The sequence below is a fragment of the Parambassis ranga genome, chromosome 21, assembly GCF_900634625.1.
Source record: "Parambassis ranga chromosome 21, fParRan2.1, whole genome shotgun sequence".
NCBI classification, from domain to species: Eukaryota; Metazoa; Chordata; class Actinopteri; family Ambassidae; genus Parambassis; species Parambassis ranga.
In genome coordinates this window covers 3,582,995-3,602,566 of record NC_041041.1, presented here as the reverse complement: position 1 = coordinate 3,602,566, position 19,572 = coordinate 3,582,995, and the positions used below count along the sequence as shown (strand labels likewise).

Genomic DNA, 19,572 nt, shown 5'->3' with positions numbered 1-19,572 from the left:
TTATTAATACAAAGATACAAACCAAAGCAAGAAAATCTTATCTTTGACAAACCTACTACAGAATCAGTCTGTGTTGAGTGTTGCTGATACAACTTTCTGGTAGCTGTAACATTTAAGGACCACTCACACTCTTTAACTACCACAACACAATTTCTTAATAAAGACAAGCAAAGCAGTCAATCACAAATCAATCTTTAGGCATATCAGCATCACAATGACACTAAAATCACTGTGAATATGTCGGTTTTTAAACACATCATACTCCGTGCTGATGCACCCTGGAGGACTGAAGGTGAGATGGAAGGTCCACCTGAGTGTCATGTTTCCATCACTGCTGACCGGCGCTGGAGTCGATCAATTCCCCCACCCCTTTCCTACTACAGCTAACAGCCAGATGTCAGCGGTTTGTGAAGGGAGCTTCAGACACACAGGACAGCCTTTTCACCTTCTTTACCGACATTGGTTTCAACTCTAAGAGTCATTACGGATAGGCTCTGACTCCAAAGACCCATTTAGTGCACCACCACACACCCACAGGTCTGTCCTATCAAACACAATCAGACATCACTAAAGAATTCCAGAAATTAGCTCACGTTTATGAATAAAAAAAAAATAATAATAATGCACGTAAACAACTCAATATCATCGCAAAACTGGCAAAAGTAAAAGACTAATGCTGAGCACAGAGAAATCTAGAAACGACTGAGCAGCTGTTAACTATCGGCACATTATTCAGCGCCACGTCCACAAACACCAAGCAGTGTCCTACAAACAGTTAACTGCACCGACTCCCACAAGCAACGCACAGTAAACAGCAACAACAACCACTCAAACTTTATTTATATAGCACCTTTCACACAAAATCCTTTGCAACACAAAGTTAAAAAAAGAAGTTAAATCCCCTGGAAACCCTCACTCCGAACACAATTTAACTTATATATTCCTAAGAAATAAGAACAGGATAAGAACACAGACCAAGTAAAAGCTGGTATTACTCTCACCAAGGTCTGCAGTGTGAGGAAACACTGAGGAAATGAAAATAAAACCTAAAAACAACCCAATAAAACCGAAGTAATCAACAGAATCAAACAATTGATTAACTAAAAGCCAAGGTAAAAAGGAAGGACTTAAGTTTTTTAAGGCTTTGGTGAGATCTCTGCAGTCTACATTCTGTCTGTCTGCAAGTTGTTTATTGTTTTTACTGTAACTATGCTGCTGCCGTCTTGGCCAGGTCTCCCTTGTATAAGAGATCTTTGATCTCAATGGGACTAACCTGGTTAAAAACAGCGAAATAAAAAAAAGTGATTTATCCAGAGTAAACAGACCAGCTGCTTTGTCTTATTAGAGCACATTCCCCCTGTGGGTTCATCAAGTGTCGGGTAAACGGCCTCTTTCGCCACAAACACCTGTTAGTTTAATCACACCTTATCAAATTCAGCCTCTGCTACACAGGACAAAGATCCGCACAGAGTGCGTCTAACTTCCAACATGTGAGTCCCTCGTGTGGTTGTGTGCAGCTTTCTGCCTGCAGAGCAGCAGACCTCTCTCTTCAGGTCCCCCTCTGAAGCAGACTGATGACTGTAGGAAGGTTTTAGCGCCATGGCCCTCATCAATCCTGCTCTGTTTGGAAGTGGCGGGGCACCGGCCGGCACTCGCTAATGGGACCGAAGTAAACACTGAACACCGTGATGCTGCTCTGCTTTCCAACAGAGTGCAACTAATGTGCTTTTTTCATGGCTGACAGACATACCAGCAGTTTCAAAAAGTAGAAAGCCACGTTAACACTATGTTGCACTACTGATACTGTAGTCAGCCTTCAGATGAAGATTATTACCGGCAGGAAATCATGGCCTGTACTGTATATTCTGCATGACTGATAGCAGGATGAAAGCACACACAGTTCAACCATCAACGATCCAAATATTCAGTCAGAAAAGTCTCAGAAAACCAAGAAAAATTCATATCTGACAACCTAAAACTACGCTACTCTCATTGATTTATCACCCAATCATCAAACAAAGCACAGGCTATAGACACATAATATCACAGACCCACAACAATGACCTGCTGCTGACTCTCTATCTTTTAGATCAGAATAGATACGTGACCCACACCGGGGCGAGAAGCATCCATCAGCTCAAAGACAAGGCTTTCAGTGTGGGACCCCACTCAGATAAACAGTCATCCCCTCCGACCATCTCACACACACACACAGCATACATGTCTTTAATGTATATATACACAAAGGAAAGCATGCAGATAAAAGTTACGGCAAATATATACACATGAACTCAGACGCATGTGTAAACACACACACAGATCACAGGCTTACTACAAATATTTAAGTGCATCGGTCAGTGTGAGTCTGATGACACAAGTTGCTGATGTTCACTGTGATTCAGATTCAGCATCTCATCTGCTAACCCTAAAGAACATTACTTGCCTTTTTTTAAAGGGTCAGTAAACCCCAAAAATGCATCCCAAGCATTAAGAAGTGCTGGTACCCCAGTGATACAGAAACCACCAACATACCTTCGCCTGAGGTCCTCGGCAACGGTTGCTCGGCAGCTGAACAGGTAGGCCCGCAGCGACTGCAGCTGCTGACGGAGACGCAGCACCGTGCTGAGAGCCTCAGAGTGTTCATACAGACAGGGGTTGAGCTGCTGGATGTCCAGCAGTGGCTCCTCATACACAAACTCCAGGAACTCCTTCGCCTGTTTAGACACCTGGAACAGCAACGGGGCCACAGATATCTATATAAGACTGCATAGTAGTGAGTGTTTCCATTTATTTGTGAGTGCCTTTTCTCACCTTGTGCTTGCTGGTGTCCCAGTTGTGCAGGAGGCGTGCTGGGATGAGGAAGGAGTTGTCCTGATGGCAGCTCTGGCAGTAGTACCAGCCGCTGTAGTAACAGACCTTTGCTTTCCCTTTGGATAGACCGACTGGACGCTGACAACCTTGAGGGAAAATAATGAGGTAAGTTTATGCGCACTCTTTACACCTTCTGAATATAAATGCAATGCAATATAATATCTGATGTGTCTGAATATTCCTGCTATGGGAAAACTGCAAGGTGAAGTGACTGCTGTTTTGATGATGTGACAGAAGCAGCAGGGTGGATTCTGGAGTATACAAGTCAATACTCTGACTCAGATTCTGCCAAATGCTGCAAAACCTGTAGGACAAGGCTTCATATTGCAGATGGATAACTGCCCAAAACTTGTAGCCACATCTACCCTAAAGAACTGGGAGGTTGTGTACTGGTGCTCAGTTAGTCACCAGGTGCTGTTCATAAGACTGAAGGTAGACAGACACAACTCTGAACCCCACAACACAACATGGTGAACTCTTCTGGGTCAATGTTTATGATTATGACCTTCCAGAGGATCAGAGAGAGACTGAAGTGAATGCTACCTGCTAAGCTAGCAAAATAGCTGAAGACAGCTACAGTAAAGGCCTGAAAAGCATCGCAACAGAGGAAACTCAGTCATTGACTGCAAAGCGTTTTCATCCAAGTATTAAAGGCAATCCTTATGTTTTTATAGCCACCAAAATATGTGTATGTGTATGAAAATGGCTATAATGAAGCTGTCTTTTTGTCAAAATCCTCAAAGCAGAAAGTTCAGCATGGTGAAGCACAGAGGCAAAAAAAAAAGATCATTGTGTTGGTAGCTCCGGTAGTCACAACAAAGCAGACTTCAAGAAGAAAAACCTTTGTGGACCTAAAAGACCCACGAATCCTCTGCTCCATTCAGCCGGTTATAACTTCTCCACCCTGCTTTGTCTTCCAGACTCTTTAAAGTTAATTCGTCACCCAAACACCCGGACCTGCTCTGTGATCACACACACACACACACACACACACCCAAACAGCTGAGTACCGCAGCGCTGCAACAGGTGTCCCTTATCCACACTATCTGAGAGGACACGGGGCCTGAAGGAAAAACAGCAAACGAACAGAGACAGACAAGAAAAGAAAAACAAGATTGTTATCTAGGTGTTGGGGAAAAGCAGAGGCTTACAACTACTGGAAAGAAAAAGCAAAGACAGAAGAAGAGGGACGTGTGTCAGCATGTTTGTCAGCTGTGCTTCCACACAAGAAAACAACACAGGCTGAAAAGAAAAAAAATCAAATGAGTAGAAGGTTATGGAGAGGATGGACCGAAAGAAGAGAAGAATGAATGAGATCAAAAGAGAACAGATGAAAAAAAGTTAGTCCGGCTATCACAAACAACCATCTGACGTCTGAAAGACAGACAATGGTCTAATCAGCATTCACAGCAGTCTTTATCTGACCTAAAATGAGAAATAAAAACTCACATTGGCGCCACACAGACTGAACAGACGACCTCTGTATCAAACAGTAAAAATGTCTGTACAACGTCACTTATTTTGGCCTTCAAGTTTGCAACTCTTTCAATATTATGAATAAATTATGAATGTATGTACAGCGCTGGTGCCACCTGAAATAATTTATCCTTCACAGATGTGCACCTCTGGATCAGTCAATAAGATTTTTTTTAGTCTTTAATTGACAAGTGCACATAAAGACAGGAAGCAATGAGGAGAAGGAGACACACTGCAAAAAGTGCAGACTGGACTGGAAGCTGCAATCGCCTCAATTCATGAAGCCACAACTGTACTTTTATTAGGAACTGCTTTTAAAAATGATTGAAGAGCTGTGCCACCAATAATCTGTAAATAATCTCAAAACATTCCAACCAGTGGATATTTGTTTTTTACTTCTTTTTCTGTAACTTTTGCTCATGGTGGGGGAAAAAAGGGACAAAAATACCCTCTTATCTCACTGAAGGCCCTGTGATGGAATACATATGTGTAACTCCCATCTACATGTAGGTAGGCTAATTACAGCAATGAGCTCATGCTGTTGTTGGGGTGGATGCTCTTTAAAAAAAACCACAGTCCTCTGGTCGGGAGCCAGCATGCTGATGTGATGGTCAACAGTCAGAGAAACACTGTGTCACTTCGAGGAAACGGCTGACCACCAGACCGGCTTCATGGCCAACCGTGGCCTCCAATTTGGTTTGCTGCCGTTGGGACCGGAGGAACAAAGATACGTATGCAGCCACAAACTGAAAAACAACGTTTAACCTTAACCTCAAATTCTATATCATGAGCGCAAGAGGAGGACACACCCACACGTACAGACACATGGCGGCAAATCCACCACAGAAGAGGCGCTCTATAATGTTGCTCTGCTCAGTAACACAGGCAGCAAAGCCTCAGAGGAAATGCAGCGGGGGGACTGTGGAAGGCGACAAAGGACAAAATAACACAAAGTGTATAAATCTGACGCTGACCCGCTCCTGACCAAAACCTCAACAAGCAGCAAAACAACCTCAAAACTCACAAGCTGCTGTGAGATGGCTCACATATGGGCCGAGAGAGCATGAGAAGGGCAACGTCTGAATGCACAACACATGCAGCAGTTAGTTGTTGTGTACACACGTACACCATATAACACAGAAAGCCTGTCTCATATACAGGCACCAACGGAGAGTGCCCATTGTGGGACTAATAAAGGTATTCTTAATTCTTAATTCTTACCTAAGTGTGTATAAATATATATAAATAAATGTGTGTATAACAGAAAGAAAGTTAGAAAAAAATAATAATAAAATATGTAGAGGTTTTTGACAGACGACTCGCTCTAAAGGTTTTTTCCACCTTCTTGATTGTCAGCAGTTTATTGGAAATTGCCATCAATATCTTTACCCGGGACTTAAGCAGATGTGAATGTGAATGTGAACAACATCCGGCTGCTGTCTCAGCAGCTTCAGGAGTTGTTTTTATAAACCGTTTGCTGCTGTAACCACTAAATATTCCTGCAGGGATCGATAAGGTCCTATCCTATCTTATCTCATCTTATATTCTGCAGTACGACCTGTACATTATAATTATCTTCTTTTTTTTCCCCACTGGGTGGCCCCTTAAAATAATGTGTATAAAATCATTTTATCATCAATTCATAACAGTGAGAAAGGTCCTTCCTGATAAAGTGATAAAAAAAGTGTGTTTGCATGGCGTGAGTGAGTGAGCGCGCTACAAATGTATGAAGATAAATCAGGAGTGTTAAAAGTGAACGTGTGGATGAAATGAGTGACAGTGTGTCTGTATGAATGAGTAACATGGACAAGTGTATATATGTGTATTCGGAAGTGACAGAGCTGCTCTGTCACAAGCTAATTTGATGTTGGGCTGTGTTAGTGAAGCAGTCCACTCCTCAGTTTATGCTTTATCAGCCAAGTTATTCAAGTCATAGAGCGGTTTATCTGTAAATGATGTTTCCAGGATATGCCGCTTCCTTTTCCATCAGCATGTGAATAAATTATTACACCGGAGGCTCCCATTGTGCACCCAACGATCAAGCAATTTCCCCATTAACCTCCATTGTGTTGCATTAAAAATTTTCATTTAAGCTTTTTAAACTTAATTCCTTTAGAGCGCTATTAAAGAATATAGGAAGAAAGAGAAAGAGAAAATATGCATCTTTACATCCTACAATAATACACAGTAAAATAAAATGCAGACCATGACCAGGAAGGATCCTGAACATTGTATAGTATTTAATATTTTTAACCCTTATCTGCTACTTTCTTATTTTTTATTGCAACTATTAACCGTTTCAGCTGCTAACCACTTCCTCCATTATCAGCAGAGTAACAACTGTGTTTTCTTCTCTCTGATCTTTTATGTGTCTTTCTGGGATGAAGAGAAAAAGGGACACAGGGAAAGATGAATGGGAATTCAAACATAGCTCAAAGGTCTACCGATTGTACTGCGGCTCTCTGTAGTGAGAGGGGGTCACTCTGACCTGCTCACAGAGCGAGAGAGAGAGAGAGAGAGAGACATGGAGGTACAGAAAGAGAGAGAGTGATGACCTCACAGCAAAAAGGGACTCACGCTTTCATCTGCCCGCCGCTGGTTCAAACCACCACACCTCTGACAGGACACTGGTGTGTAAGTGTGTGTGTGTGTTATGTACATGTGTGAATTAAAACTGAAAAGACAAGAGAATCCTGAGCTTTGATGTGTCTCATTCACACCGACCAAACACTCAAATGAAAATGTGGACAAATGGAGAGTACTATGAGTAAGAAGGTGTGTCTGTGTGTGTGTGTGTGTCTGTGAGAGAGAGAGAGACAGAAACTGTCCATCTTTTGATGTGGACCCACAATTCCCTCATATCTGCTGATTCCCACTTCACCCAAAGTCCCCCCTGCCCTCCCCATCCGACAGATTCTCAGTCTGTGGGGGCCTGAGAATGTGCTCCAGTTCAACAACGGGGGTCACCAAAACCTGAGGACACATTCTGCACGGTGTGTGTGTGTGTGTGTGTGTCTGTGTGTGTGTGCAGTGAGGGGTTATGAGGTGATGGGGAGTCACAGTCTTCAAAAGAACACCATTTTCTTTCAAAAGGAACCTAAAAAGCAGCAATTCCCATATGTAATTAGTTGAATACATTTCACATTTTGATGTTAAATAACTAATCACTCGATATGTATGGATAGAAGTAGCATGCATATGCAAGGAGCAGACTTGAAACAAGTTCAAAGAGACAACAGTGGAAACTAAAGTAGCATACGGAACATTAGGCGCTGTGGGCGCAACCATCAAGAGATGTCTTTAGAGTGGTGGCCACTAAACGAATAATCAGATTTCCTTTTAATGTAACAAGAGACGATCAATGTTTTTGATGAATTAGGCATACAGCCGGGTTTTGATGGTCAATAGTGTATACCATTGATGGCTGGATCTAAAGATCAGTCAGTATTGTGTTTAGATCTAAAGTGACAATGTGTGCCCAACAGTGTAAGATGATCCACACACATCAAACCAACATCAAGGAACCATAGATGAAGGCTATCTGTGTGAGGGTCGAGACCAATTCAGCATGTTGTGTTCTGTACCTCCATACCAGCAGGGGGCAGCAGTCTGTCATTATTTTGTGCAATAACTGTTAATATGTAAACTGTTTTTTTGATTCTATTTTATATTTTATTTGTAGTCTATTTTATAATGTATATATCTTTTTTTAACTTATCCCTAGCTGTCTGTATGCCGTTGCAAAAATGCAATTTCCCCATTGTGGGACTAATAAAAGTTTCTTAATCTTAATCTTATGATTAAAGAAAATACACAAACTATAAACAAAATGTTTGCAGATTGATCTTAAAATTCCAGCTGCAGGTTATTAAATATTTATTTGTTATTGATTATTAAAAGCCAACGGTTTATGCAAGGAAAATGTAAGATTTAGCTGCCCCATCCTTCCTCCTCTCTACCAGAAATTCCTGTGGCTGTGCGTTACCGACCATTTCTCCATTTTCTCTCTTTGTTAAGCACCATATAACAACAAAAAAAAAAAACATTTCAATGAGAGAGGCAGCAGAGAGGACAAAAAGAAAAACTATAAAGAACACATGACCAACAAAACTTAGAATTAGATATTAAAATCTAAAATTTGAAAGGTGTAAAAAACTTTTCAGGGTCTGCTAAGCAACACTGCAGGAGACAGCAAAAGGGATACAGTCAAATAAATGAGGGGGTGACAGCAGGAGAAAAGGGAGACAAAAAGAGGGACAGGCTACGAGTGTGAATGCATTAAAAAAAAAAAAGAAGAAAAAAATGGGGGAGCAAAACGAGGGAAACGAGCGAGCAGAGGTGTGCTCTGTATAGAAAATGGACGTATCCAGCTGTCCCGTCCATCCAGCTCTACCTAGAACCCCTTCAAACAAACAACTACGACCACGGCTGACCACTGTTGCATCCCCAGGCCGCTTTCATTCCCTCTCATTCATTCATTCATTCATTCATCCATTTTTCCTCTCCTCCGGTGCTTTAAGCCTACCAATTATCATCAGTTGCCCCCAGACGGCCTCTGTCCTTGTTCCTGTTTCAGCTGGCCTTTCAAACAGCCCTGCATTAATAAGCCAGTTGTTACAAATAAAAAGGGAGGTGAGCAGTGATTATTCAAAGCCCTCCTGAGAGAGAGGAAGCCCATGTTTCACACCCAGGGAGAGTAAAAGCACCGCCTGCCATTTATGGGGCTGTACCAAGGGCCTGAAGACTAGCAGGAATAATAATAAAGGAGAGGCAGGCTGTAATGATTCTAGATAGACTACATACTGAAAAACACCCAGGTAGGATCATAAAACTTGTCCAACAACCACCTTTAGTACAATATTATCTTTATAAAATACACCTAGTGTTCACTGGGAAACAGAACAACATTTAGTAGCTCCAGCATAAGCTCCAATTGGCAGCAATACAAATATGACAGCTGGGTGTTTTCTGCCACTTTTTTGGTGCATCTATGTCCATTACAAATCTCATCCATGTCCATTCCAGCAAGAGGCAGATACTGATGGACAATAACAATTATATTATTCAGATATGTGGCAGCAAACATATGCATCATGCTGGTTGGAATATTAAAATTAAAAAAAAGAATTCAATGCATTCAACTATGTTTTCATTAAGGCATAATTATCTGTAACTATGATTTGTTCTGATTCCACTGGGTGAGAGTAGAGTTCCTCTACCACAGAGCTCACCATGTTGTACTGTTGTTGTTTATGCAGTAGCCCAGAACAGACAAACCAAACAGAGACAACTTTTATTAGAGTATCAGTCACTTGGAAATAGAGGAGGCATATTAAGTTGGTTGCCACCTTGAACCTTACTATTAGATGTCAGTAAATACTTGTCCATTAACGTACAAATATGACAAACATGTGAACGTTTTACATAATGTTCCCTTTAAACTGAAGCATAACAAACTAGTCACCCACTATCACCTATGTAGTACAACAATATAAATACATCTCCAACATTTAAGTCCAAAAAAGGCAACACTTATGTAATGTATGCAATACACATGTGTGTGCACATGTTATGCACACACAAAATGCACCATAAACAGATGCAAGACGGCACCCAGTTCACTCCCATTAAAACTATTAATTAGACACACAGGGCAAAAAAATGCTTTAAAGGTAGGGTAGGAGATTTCCTTCTGATGCACTTTTTGTTAAATTAGTGTAACTTCTCTTAGTTAGTTTGGCAGTTTCACTTTAAAACGAAGAATATGAATCATCTGTGGAAGCTATAAAAGGCTAAAAACATCAGCCAATCCTCTGGGTGGACCCTGCGCAGAGTATTGGCTGGTTGTCACTCTCTTCCTGCTCTGCGCACACCAGAGAGGTACGTGCATGATGGCCGAAGTCACAGACTGGTTGGGAGGCGTGGCTTCGGGGTGAGCTCCGAGAGAAAGGGGCGTGTGTTTACTTTCAAAATCTGGCTGACTCTCACTGAGTTTTCAAAATCTCCTACCCGACCTTTAAAGGGTTCTCCCGCTCCTCCTTCCACACATGAACACCACTGGGTCTGTGGGCATTCCTGCCATCACACCTGATCATACAGTATATTGTTCTGAGCAGGCCGTGATTTAGAACAAGCCTGGAAAGCAGACCAGCAGGGTGAAGGTCCAATCCATTGTTTCAGAATCAAACAAATAAACCCAGTACACCTGTGACAACGGCATGGGAGCCAATTAGGGAAGGTTGGTTGTGATTGCACTGAAGTTTTTGTGTTGGAAATATGCACAGAGCCTAATTAGGCTACAGGAAAAACATGAATACAGTTTCCTACTGCCATGTATTCATCTTATTCAACAGGTGTGTGTGTGTGTGTGTGTCTTCACCAGCCACTTACCCGCACACCTGAAGCTCTGAGCGGTGAGCCCCTTCTCCACAGCCAGGCAGGTGAGAATACTCAGGAAACTGGTGGTGACCGACTGGCGCTTGGCTCTTTGGGCCTCCCTCTGCCTCCGGTCCCTGGATGGTTTTGATCTCAACAGCACCCCTTGGAGGCTGGGAGGCCCTTCTCCTGATTCTTTTCCTCCTTCATCTTGTGCAGGCCTCTGTGCTCCAACCGCCTCCCGCAGAGCCTCCACCCATTCCTGGGCTTGGAGCTGACTGTCCACCCGGAGTCTGAGCACCTCTTTAGCAAAAACCGCCTGAAAAAATTCTCCTCTGTCGCTCCACGGCTCTCCATTCTCTGGCTCCTGGTCATACTGCACGGCCAAGCAGGTTGCCAAGGAGTACTGGAGGACCGGCTGAGATACAGACCCACGGCCTTCTGTAGGGAAGGCCTGGAGAACAGATCGGGTCAGGACAAACGTGAAGGCCCGCCAGTTGTTCTGATCCATCAGCTGATGTAGCACGCCAGCTTTGAGGACGTCCTGGCAGCGCTGAGTGAATAAAGGCAAGGTGGTGGGTCTGCTCAGGAGGCCAGAATTAGACTGAAGAGAGAGCGACGCTTCTGCTGAGGTGGGAGTGTTGCTGTCGCCATCAGGCCTGGTGTCAAGCCCAGACGGAGAGGGCGATGAGGAGGGTGACATGGGTGCGGGAAACTTGGCGACCTGTTGTTTTTCCACTCCGGCCTTGTACTGACGGTTCTCCTGCCTTACGGGTCTGGCAGCCTGGACCTTCTCCCACATCAGCCGCCTCCACTCCATGGCTTCCCACTGGTTGGCTGCCCTGAGCTGGAGACGCGTGCTGTTGAAGAACAAAGCCTGGAGCGTGCGTTGGTCGACGGGCTGGGCGATCTGACTCGGCTGGCTGCAGGGTGCTGGAGAGATGACACTCTGGCAGTGTGACAGTGAGTAGGCGGTGCCCAGCTGGCGGTTGGCACTGCTGTCCAGAGTGTACAGCCGGAGCTCGCAAGGCGTCAGCTCAACGTGGCAGGGTGTCCAACGGCCCCGGGGCCCCTCGCGCTGTTCCATCTCACCCTGCTTCACCACACTGCTACTGCTGCTTTTATCAGCTGCACAGGAACAGAGAGAAGAGGAATCAGGGTAAGCTATTTATTCGTAACATCTTCACAGAGCTTCTCTGTAGGTTCTGCTGCCTTGTCACAGATCCATATGATTATAATACAATTATTTTTATCTACCAACTGATGTTATGATGTTTACAAATTTACCAAAAATGTGGTCAAATATATTTGTCTTGGATTCAAAAATGTAGGTTTTAACGTCACAGCTCAGACCTGGATGTGGCGGCTCACAGGGAGAAACAGGATTGTTATACAGAGGTTCGCCCTGTCCCTCCGATCTTTCACCGTCTGTTGCTCGTAAAGTCTGTTTTACCCTCATTTCCGACCCTCTCTCCTCCTCCTCTCTGTGATTATGGTGCATTTTCTCTTTGACTGAGGAAAGTTCAGACTCGAGTAGACAATAGGCCCGACCTCTGTCTGGACACAGAACTGGGCCAGCGTTTATTATGTGCGTTTACAGCACATTCACTGCCCAACCTGAAGAATGTCTGTAAATTGGTACGATTGCAAATATGATCAAATCTAAACTATCAGACAAAAATAAAATGGAAAATTATGGGATGTAGTGAACAAAATCTAATGCTACACTTGTTGTCCTGCCTTGGCTTTTTTTTGCTTTCTGCCTTCTAGTTCCAGTTGTCCATCAGAAAATGGCCACATCTTCAGTGGTAGTTTTGGCAAACACTTCCGAAACATGGAAGTCTTTGCTAGGAGAAAATTAGTTATATGACAAAATATTTGTTATTGATTAAACCTTGATGGACACAACACTCTTAAAGGCCAAGGCACAAATGTCTTTTCAAATTATTTTATAAATAGCATGTAAAAATATTTCCCGATTTAAACATTTGACTGACTAACATGACTTATATGACACAGAAGGTATTATGTGGAGTAAATAATCTGCATTTCTGCCATCATATTTGTGCATATTGACATCAGAGAAAAAGCTGATATCGGCTTCTTGATGTATGGATCAGGCCCTAATGATTATGATGTCTAATCTGTGAGAACAACAACAGCAACATTAGAGTTTTGTTTGCACTTTAAAGTGCATACAAAGCACAATTCTGAGGTGTCGCTTTGAGGAAATTTACCACATACCACAATGGCCTTAGTGTGAACATTTAGAAAGTTTCACATCGCCTACAGATGCAAATATCTACACTGTATTGCAGCTACAACAGAAAGAGGAACAGGAACAGAAAGAATCACCTTCTGCACAGAGCGGGTCAGAAGCCACAAGCGATAACAAGTTACATTTGAAGGTTTTAAGTGTTAATGTTCAGGCTTCTGCATCATTTCATCAGGGAATAATGCAGTTATTGCTGTTGCAGGAACGGTTAAGCCTAGAATCATACAATTTTCTAAAGTGGGAATGTTTAAACCCTTTTAGACCTTAATATGTTGATGCTAGTCTTTGCGTTCCAGACAAGTTTACTTGAAATAACAACAATCACTTACACTCGAACTCTAAATCAATCTGACAAAGAGGTTTAATTGCAAACCCCCTCCATAAAAAGCATAATTGGCAGATTTTGCACTGTGTTTCTTCAACTGAATCACGCACACAGTGACAGCTCCTGTTAACTTAAGGGCAGCGAGTCTGGTGCCTCATCAATCTTATCGCAGCAGCAGCAGACATGGTGTCACTCCAGGTCTTGGACTTTGCATAATAACAAAGGTTTTTTGCTAAAAGAACAAATGAATATGCAAATAGGCGTAGTTTGAATCAAGTGAGGCTGATTGGCCGGTCTTCATGCTTGGGAGGGTCGAAATGAGAATGAGGCATTGTGACGGGATAAACTGCTCTGTTCAATTTGCCTTCATCTCTACCTGGTACTAGGTTCTGACATCACACACACACACACAAGCCTTCCACCAGAATTAAGACTTTACTCTCCGGGACCGGTGCCTTCAAGTCAACCACAACAAACTTCTGCACCACATTACAAAGTCTTCCATCACTATGATGTGGATTTGCCGTTTCGTGGGTGTTAAAGGGAACAACGTCATGAATTCAAATAAAACCGGAACTGCTGTTCAGCTGAAAGACAAATAAAAACATAAACAGAAGCAGAAGCCCCTCTCCAGTTTTTGCTGACATTATTGATGCTGCACTCAACCCACAAGTTAATAACCGGGCAGCATCAGCCAAAAACTGAAGCCGATAAGTGAGTGCTTTGTATCTTACGGTACTAAGCGCCAAGAGCTAAAAAATAGTTTTCTGCAACTAAACTACAAGTGAGAACAGACCCAACAGTTTCTATCCACATTAGTGTTTTTTCAATTAATCTTCAGCAACAGTTTCCAGAGCAAAGGGTGATATGTTCTCTGATCAATGCGGCTTTCAGAGTGCAGACACTGATACAAAACACAATAGAACTTCAACAAAGCAGCACATATGCATGTTTATAATAGTGATCATCATTTCCATTTGCCGTCTAAACATCCCCAGCTGTCACTAATGGAAAGGCAAACAGGCCACTTTTTCTAATGTGAGACATAGCGAGGCTGAGCTAAATCACTCTGCCTTCTGCTTATTACCGTCCTTTTCCTGCTTCTCTCCTTTCAATACGCATCGAGCCAAACTAAATAGCCTGATGTCTTTTCACACATATGCTAATACTAAATAATCCTGCCAGTATCAGGGGCTGGGTAATTGGGTTGCCTCTTCTCTCGCCTCATTTGAGTCCATTTGCTGACAGGATTACAGGCTATTATCCCTTAGGATCCCTTAGGATCTCCTTAGGCCTTCAGATAGCCAAAACACACAAACAAATAGTGTGGGTGTGTGTGTTGGGCTCTCTGCCTGAATACAGACTGTCATAGCACAGCTGTGTCATTTCAAGTTATCATCATCTTCTATCATTATTGCTTTCTCTGAGGATGCTTCAACCTAAGTACAGCACACGCCCCGATCTGCAGCACAAATAGTCCAGGACTTCTGTCCTCCCAAAGCCTCTCAAAGGCTGAGAAAGCTTTTCAGTGAATGGACAGTCGATACAGAGGAGGAGGAGGAGGAGGAGGAAGAGGAGGAGGAGGAGGAGGAGGAGGAGGAGGAGGTGTCCATGTCTATGACAGGTAATGGACTTCAGGCTAGAATTAGGAATACTTCAGGTTTAATAGGTTGGTCACGAGAGGACATGACATCATCCCCCATGAGTCACAGTGACTCTCCTCGCCACAGGCCCAATTAGGCAAATCCAATGTAATTAAAAGGGTCAGTTCACGCAAATAAGAAAACATACAAGGACACAGTTTGTAACAAATTATAGTTCACACATTAGCAGGCAGGAAATGGATTAACAAAAGAAAGGAGCTTGATACTACGTGGCTTTTAGTTTGAAAGGGTTTAACTGCATTCACACAACACGCCCAGATGCATTTTTAGTTCAAAACAATCTGCACACAACACACACGTTTCAGCACATGCAATGTCTATGACCTCCTCAGTGTAGGGAATACTGATGTAAAAATTCTAAATTCTAAACTCATGTGTGTTTATATTGTGGTTTTTTGTTGGATTTAACAAAAACTTTAAGATTAAACATCTGGATAGAACCTGGATATAAAGATCCTCACCAAGAAAACATGACATGAGGTAGATATTTCACTCCTTGCATGTGGATCATGTGAGCATATTTCTCCAGCCACATTTCTACATGTTCATGCCTAACCTTAATTTAATGCCACATGCAGCCAGAAATAATAATTAAACTTACTAAGAAGAAAACTGAACTTAACACCCATCGATCACCCATGACATCGTGGAATGCGATCATATTTTCCATTAGTATAAACATAACCATGTGTTGTATCTGACACATGCATTATCAACTAAATCAGGCATTTTTTGTGAGGATGTGTTTGTGTTTGTTTCCTGCAAAGTCTTAATTTGACTAGAGATATTATGAAATTGGACAACACTATAGACCACTAAATAGTTTCATTTAAAGTTCTGCAGTAGGTGTTTTGGGCCATTTACCATCTGATTTTAAACCCACCTCTATTTAATGATGCCTTTCGCATCCTTTTCATAATTTATTGCAGTCCTGTTTTAATAAAGCTGATTACAATGAATAACACACACAAAGTCATAAAGTGTCATGTGATAGCACACTGTGGACTCACCTTCTTGCTGGTGGTTGAGGATCATGTTCTTCAGGGTGTTGCAGTCCACTGTGGGCAGTCCGTTGTCGGTGTAGGCAGACGGACGGTAGTTGACGTCTGACCTGGATCGGCTGTGTCCCTTCTTAAAGGCCGAGTTGGAGGCAGAGTTGGAGGTGTTGTTGGTGCACTCCTTGGAGTGAGCTGCCAGGTCATTGGTGGAGCGTGCTCTGCTTCTCTTGCCGTGTCTCAAGCCCATCCCCAGCCCTAACACACTAAAGTTGTCCGCCCAGGCCAGGCCTAGAGGGCCCACCTCCGGCTGTTCTCCAGCCAGAAGGCTCCACACGCCAGTGGGGCTCAGCTTCCCCAACGCAGCACTGGATACCTCCTGCAGCTGCTTCGGCTGCCTTGGAGGCTGGAGGTTCACCGTTTGAGCTTGGCTCGGTCCCTGACTTTGTATCCTATCCATGCAGTGGATGAAGTCCTCTGTGGCCTCCAGGGCCGGGCTGATATCGCCCACCACATCAAGCTGCTCCAGACCCTCCATGGCTGTCCCCTGAGCCAGAAACCTCACAGCTAGATAGTTTTCCAAAATCGGCACAAAATCTTTTTTAGCAGCATCCACATGTCCAACAAACACAAAGGGCTTCTGTTTAATTATTCTGAAAAACTACAGAGACAGCCATACAGTCTGCTGAAGCCAAGTCCTCAAGACAGGGCCCTGAGTTTCTCCTCAGTGAGGTTCCTCTAGCTCCTTGACAGTCACAGTCAAAGTCTGCTGTTACTCGAGGAAGGTGGAGCCACTGCGGCTTCGTGGCAGAGCTGACAAGACTGGCAGCAGCCTGGGACTCTCCGATATGATCCAATCTGGGTGGCAAACTCTGTAATGCAGCCAGATACACTCACTTTGAGGAAAAAAGCTGTAAAATCCTCCACTCGTGTGGAAAAGGTGGCTGTATGGTCATCAGACGAAGTCTGTTAAGTATTAAAAAGAGAAAGAGGAAACAATAAAGAGGAAGTAAATTGGACGAACAGAAACACAGATGACATTGATGAAGTTACAGTTAAACCCGCTTCTCCCTCTGCATGCTTTAGTCACATCTCTAGAGAAAAGTCAGTTGAGACAATAATAAAGCTTTTACATTAACTTTAAGCATCAAACTCACCAACATCCCCCTGACACCAAGGCTTCACTGACCCCTCCATGATAATAGAAGACAATCATCCTCCTCACCACGTCCAGATGAAATAATCCCTGACTTCCTCCTCTGCTGCTTATCACTGAACTGAGCAGACAGAGAGGAAGCGGGCCTGGGTGGGGTTCCCATCCATCTGCCCGACCGCCTGTCTCTCCTGATTCTCTCCGCTCCTTTGTGGCTTTCTCTCCCTATATACACAATGTATAAGCATGCTTCTCTTTCTCATTTATGCTGTCTCGCTCTCATTGATTTTCCTGTCCTCCACAGCACAGCCTCTTTTACTTTTCTCCACATCTAAATTATTTAAATGCCATTACATCACTGCGTTTAGACGCCTAGTATAGCTGAATATATGTACACATTTATCATCATTTGTTGGATTTTATCATCAGTATTTTAGTAATTTTGTATTTATTAATTGCACTTCCTCCTGCGATGATGTTTCCTTAAAATGTTTGTGTTCCCGATATCATAATAAACTCTATACTTACACATTTTGTAAACCTCTGCTGAGGTATTCAGTGTAAAACTGATGATAAACATTTTTACTGTCACACCTGGTGTGACCGTATCACAACATATTTACAGTGACATCATCTGCCTGCAGACACAGTTCTAACCTAACTGTGCATCGTCATCGGGTTTAGTTACTCATCGAGTGTCCCACTGAAACTCCCCCTGACTTACACATGCTGTAAAAGCCTGAACAGCCAGGAAATGTATCACAAAATCACTTTGGTTAAGCTAAAAAAATACAGGAAAATGCAAAGATTTCCGTCAAACAAAGCAACACAGGCTTATTGTCTTTACAGAGAACCATCATGCTCAGTGTCATAGTCAACTCCAAAAGGCCCATTCTGAGCCAGGAAACCCCATGATGCGTATAATAAACAGACGCGGAGGAGGTGGTGAATTGTTATGGTAAGTGCGTGGTTAGCAGGTGACACTTTTATTTACACACAAGACCACGCTTAATCAGCATGACCATCACTGCAGCATCCTATCTCACCTGATTTGTCATTAGTGGGACCATCTTTTCTTTTTTAACATGGAACAATTTAGCCAACATGGCTCCAGGCTAATGTGACCAAGTGCTGCATCACCACAATCACCTGACCTAAACCCTGCTGAGATCCCTGGGATGGGCTGAACTGCAGAGTGAGGGGGAAGCATTCAACAAAAGTGCAAACAAAAGTCAGCATATAGGAACTCCTGCAAGATCCTCATTGGAAAAACTCCATGGAGATGGAGGAGAAAACACTATAAGTATCCAAACTATGTTCACTAAATAAAGCATTTATTTATTTCAATAATTACACATGTTTACATTCCTCTGTCTGCATACATGTTGAGAAGCGGGTTAGGCAGCAGTTCAGAAGTCTGTGATGAGGGTTTGTGCAGATTTTGCTGAAACAAACTGTACTTTCTATCATTTAAAACTCCCCTTCAACACATCATAAAGTGTAAATAGTAAACAGCTTTCATGAGGTCTTTGAATGCATCACTAGTCTTTATCAATTAGCATAGTATTTGTAAAGAGGTTTCCACATTTATATCACCAAAACCTACAAAGCAACAGTTATCTGTGTTGACGATTTACACCCGAGCACTGCTATCTGTGTGTACCTCTGTTCCGTTAAACACATAAACACACAGTCAGCATCTCAGCGGTAAACACTGGCAGAGGTGAAGCCACGGTCAGCTTCTTTATTTTGCTACAAAAGCTAGCATGTTAAGACACCATGTTTATCATAAAAACCCATTAAATATATAAGTATATAAAATCGATTATGTGCTAATAAAGCTGACTGAATGAGGCCCGTTTTATTTCCCTGGTTGAGGTGATGCGAGCCGGGGGCTAGTTAGCTAGCAGCTAACGTTAGCTCTCCATCCTTGATCAATGTCATTTTACTGGGAGATAAAACTGTTCGCTCACTTAAATCTGGACCATCACGTTGCACTGAATCCGCAATGATTCTGTCTGCTGGTGAAACTGGTGCCACACACTCGCTGTAAGAACATAAACTGAGACTTACCTTTCTGTGTTTACCATTATGTCATCGGCAGTCCGTCAGCAATAAAGTCCTCGGAGTGAAACGGAGGCAACAGGGGAAAGGTTCCGGGTGTGCGTTCACATCACATACTATACAAGCAGCTATAAATCACTAATCTAAGTCAAAACATTAATAACCATAGTAATATTTAAGAAAAAATCTATAATTATAATGATAAAAAATTAAATGGTCATATTAACTAAGTAATTTTAAAGACTACACACACTAAACACTAGGCCTATATATTTAGTGTTACATGTTTAATGTAATGTTCAGCATTATTCTAAAGCTTGTCTCCATACAATAAGTACATGTATAAAACACACACATGACACAATGGAATAATT

General features: G+C 42.7%; 1 protein-coding gene across 3 annotated transcripts in view; it reads right to left on the bottom strand.

Annotated features, from left to right (window-relative positions):
• plekhm3 (pleckstrin homology domain containing, family M, member 3) overlaps positions 1-19,254 on the bottom strand; it is a 28,977-nt gene extending 9,723 nt beyond the window's left edge. Inside the window, exons 1-5 of one of the 3 annotated variants that reach the window (XM_028393241.1) lie at positions 19,208-19,254; positions 15,997-16,947; positions 10,738-11,850; positions 2,812-2,957; positions 2,533-2,726 (exon numbers count right to left, since the gene is read on the bottom strand). In XM_028393241.1, coding sequence (XP_028249042.1) covers positions 2,533-2,726; positions 2,812-2,957; positions 10,738-11,850; positions 15,997-16,519 — 1,976 coding nt within the window. In that variant the 5' untranslated portion in view covers positions 16,520-16,947; positions 19,208-19,254. Of the gene's footprint in view, positions 1-2,532; positions 2,727-2,811; positions 2,958-10,737; positions 11,851-15,996; positions 16,948-17,138; positions 17,318-19,107; positions 19,179-19,207 lie in introns of those variants that run through there. The other 2 variants (XM_028393243.1, XM_028393242.1) reach the window with 2 other exon arrangements.
• Between the last annotated feature and the right edge of the window lie 318 nt (positions 19,255-19,572).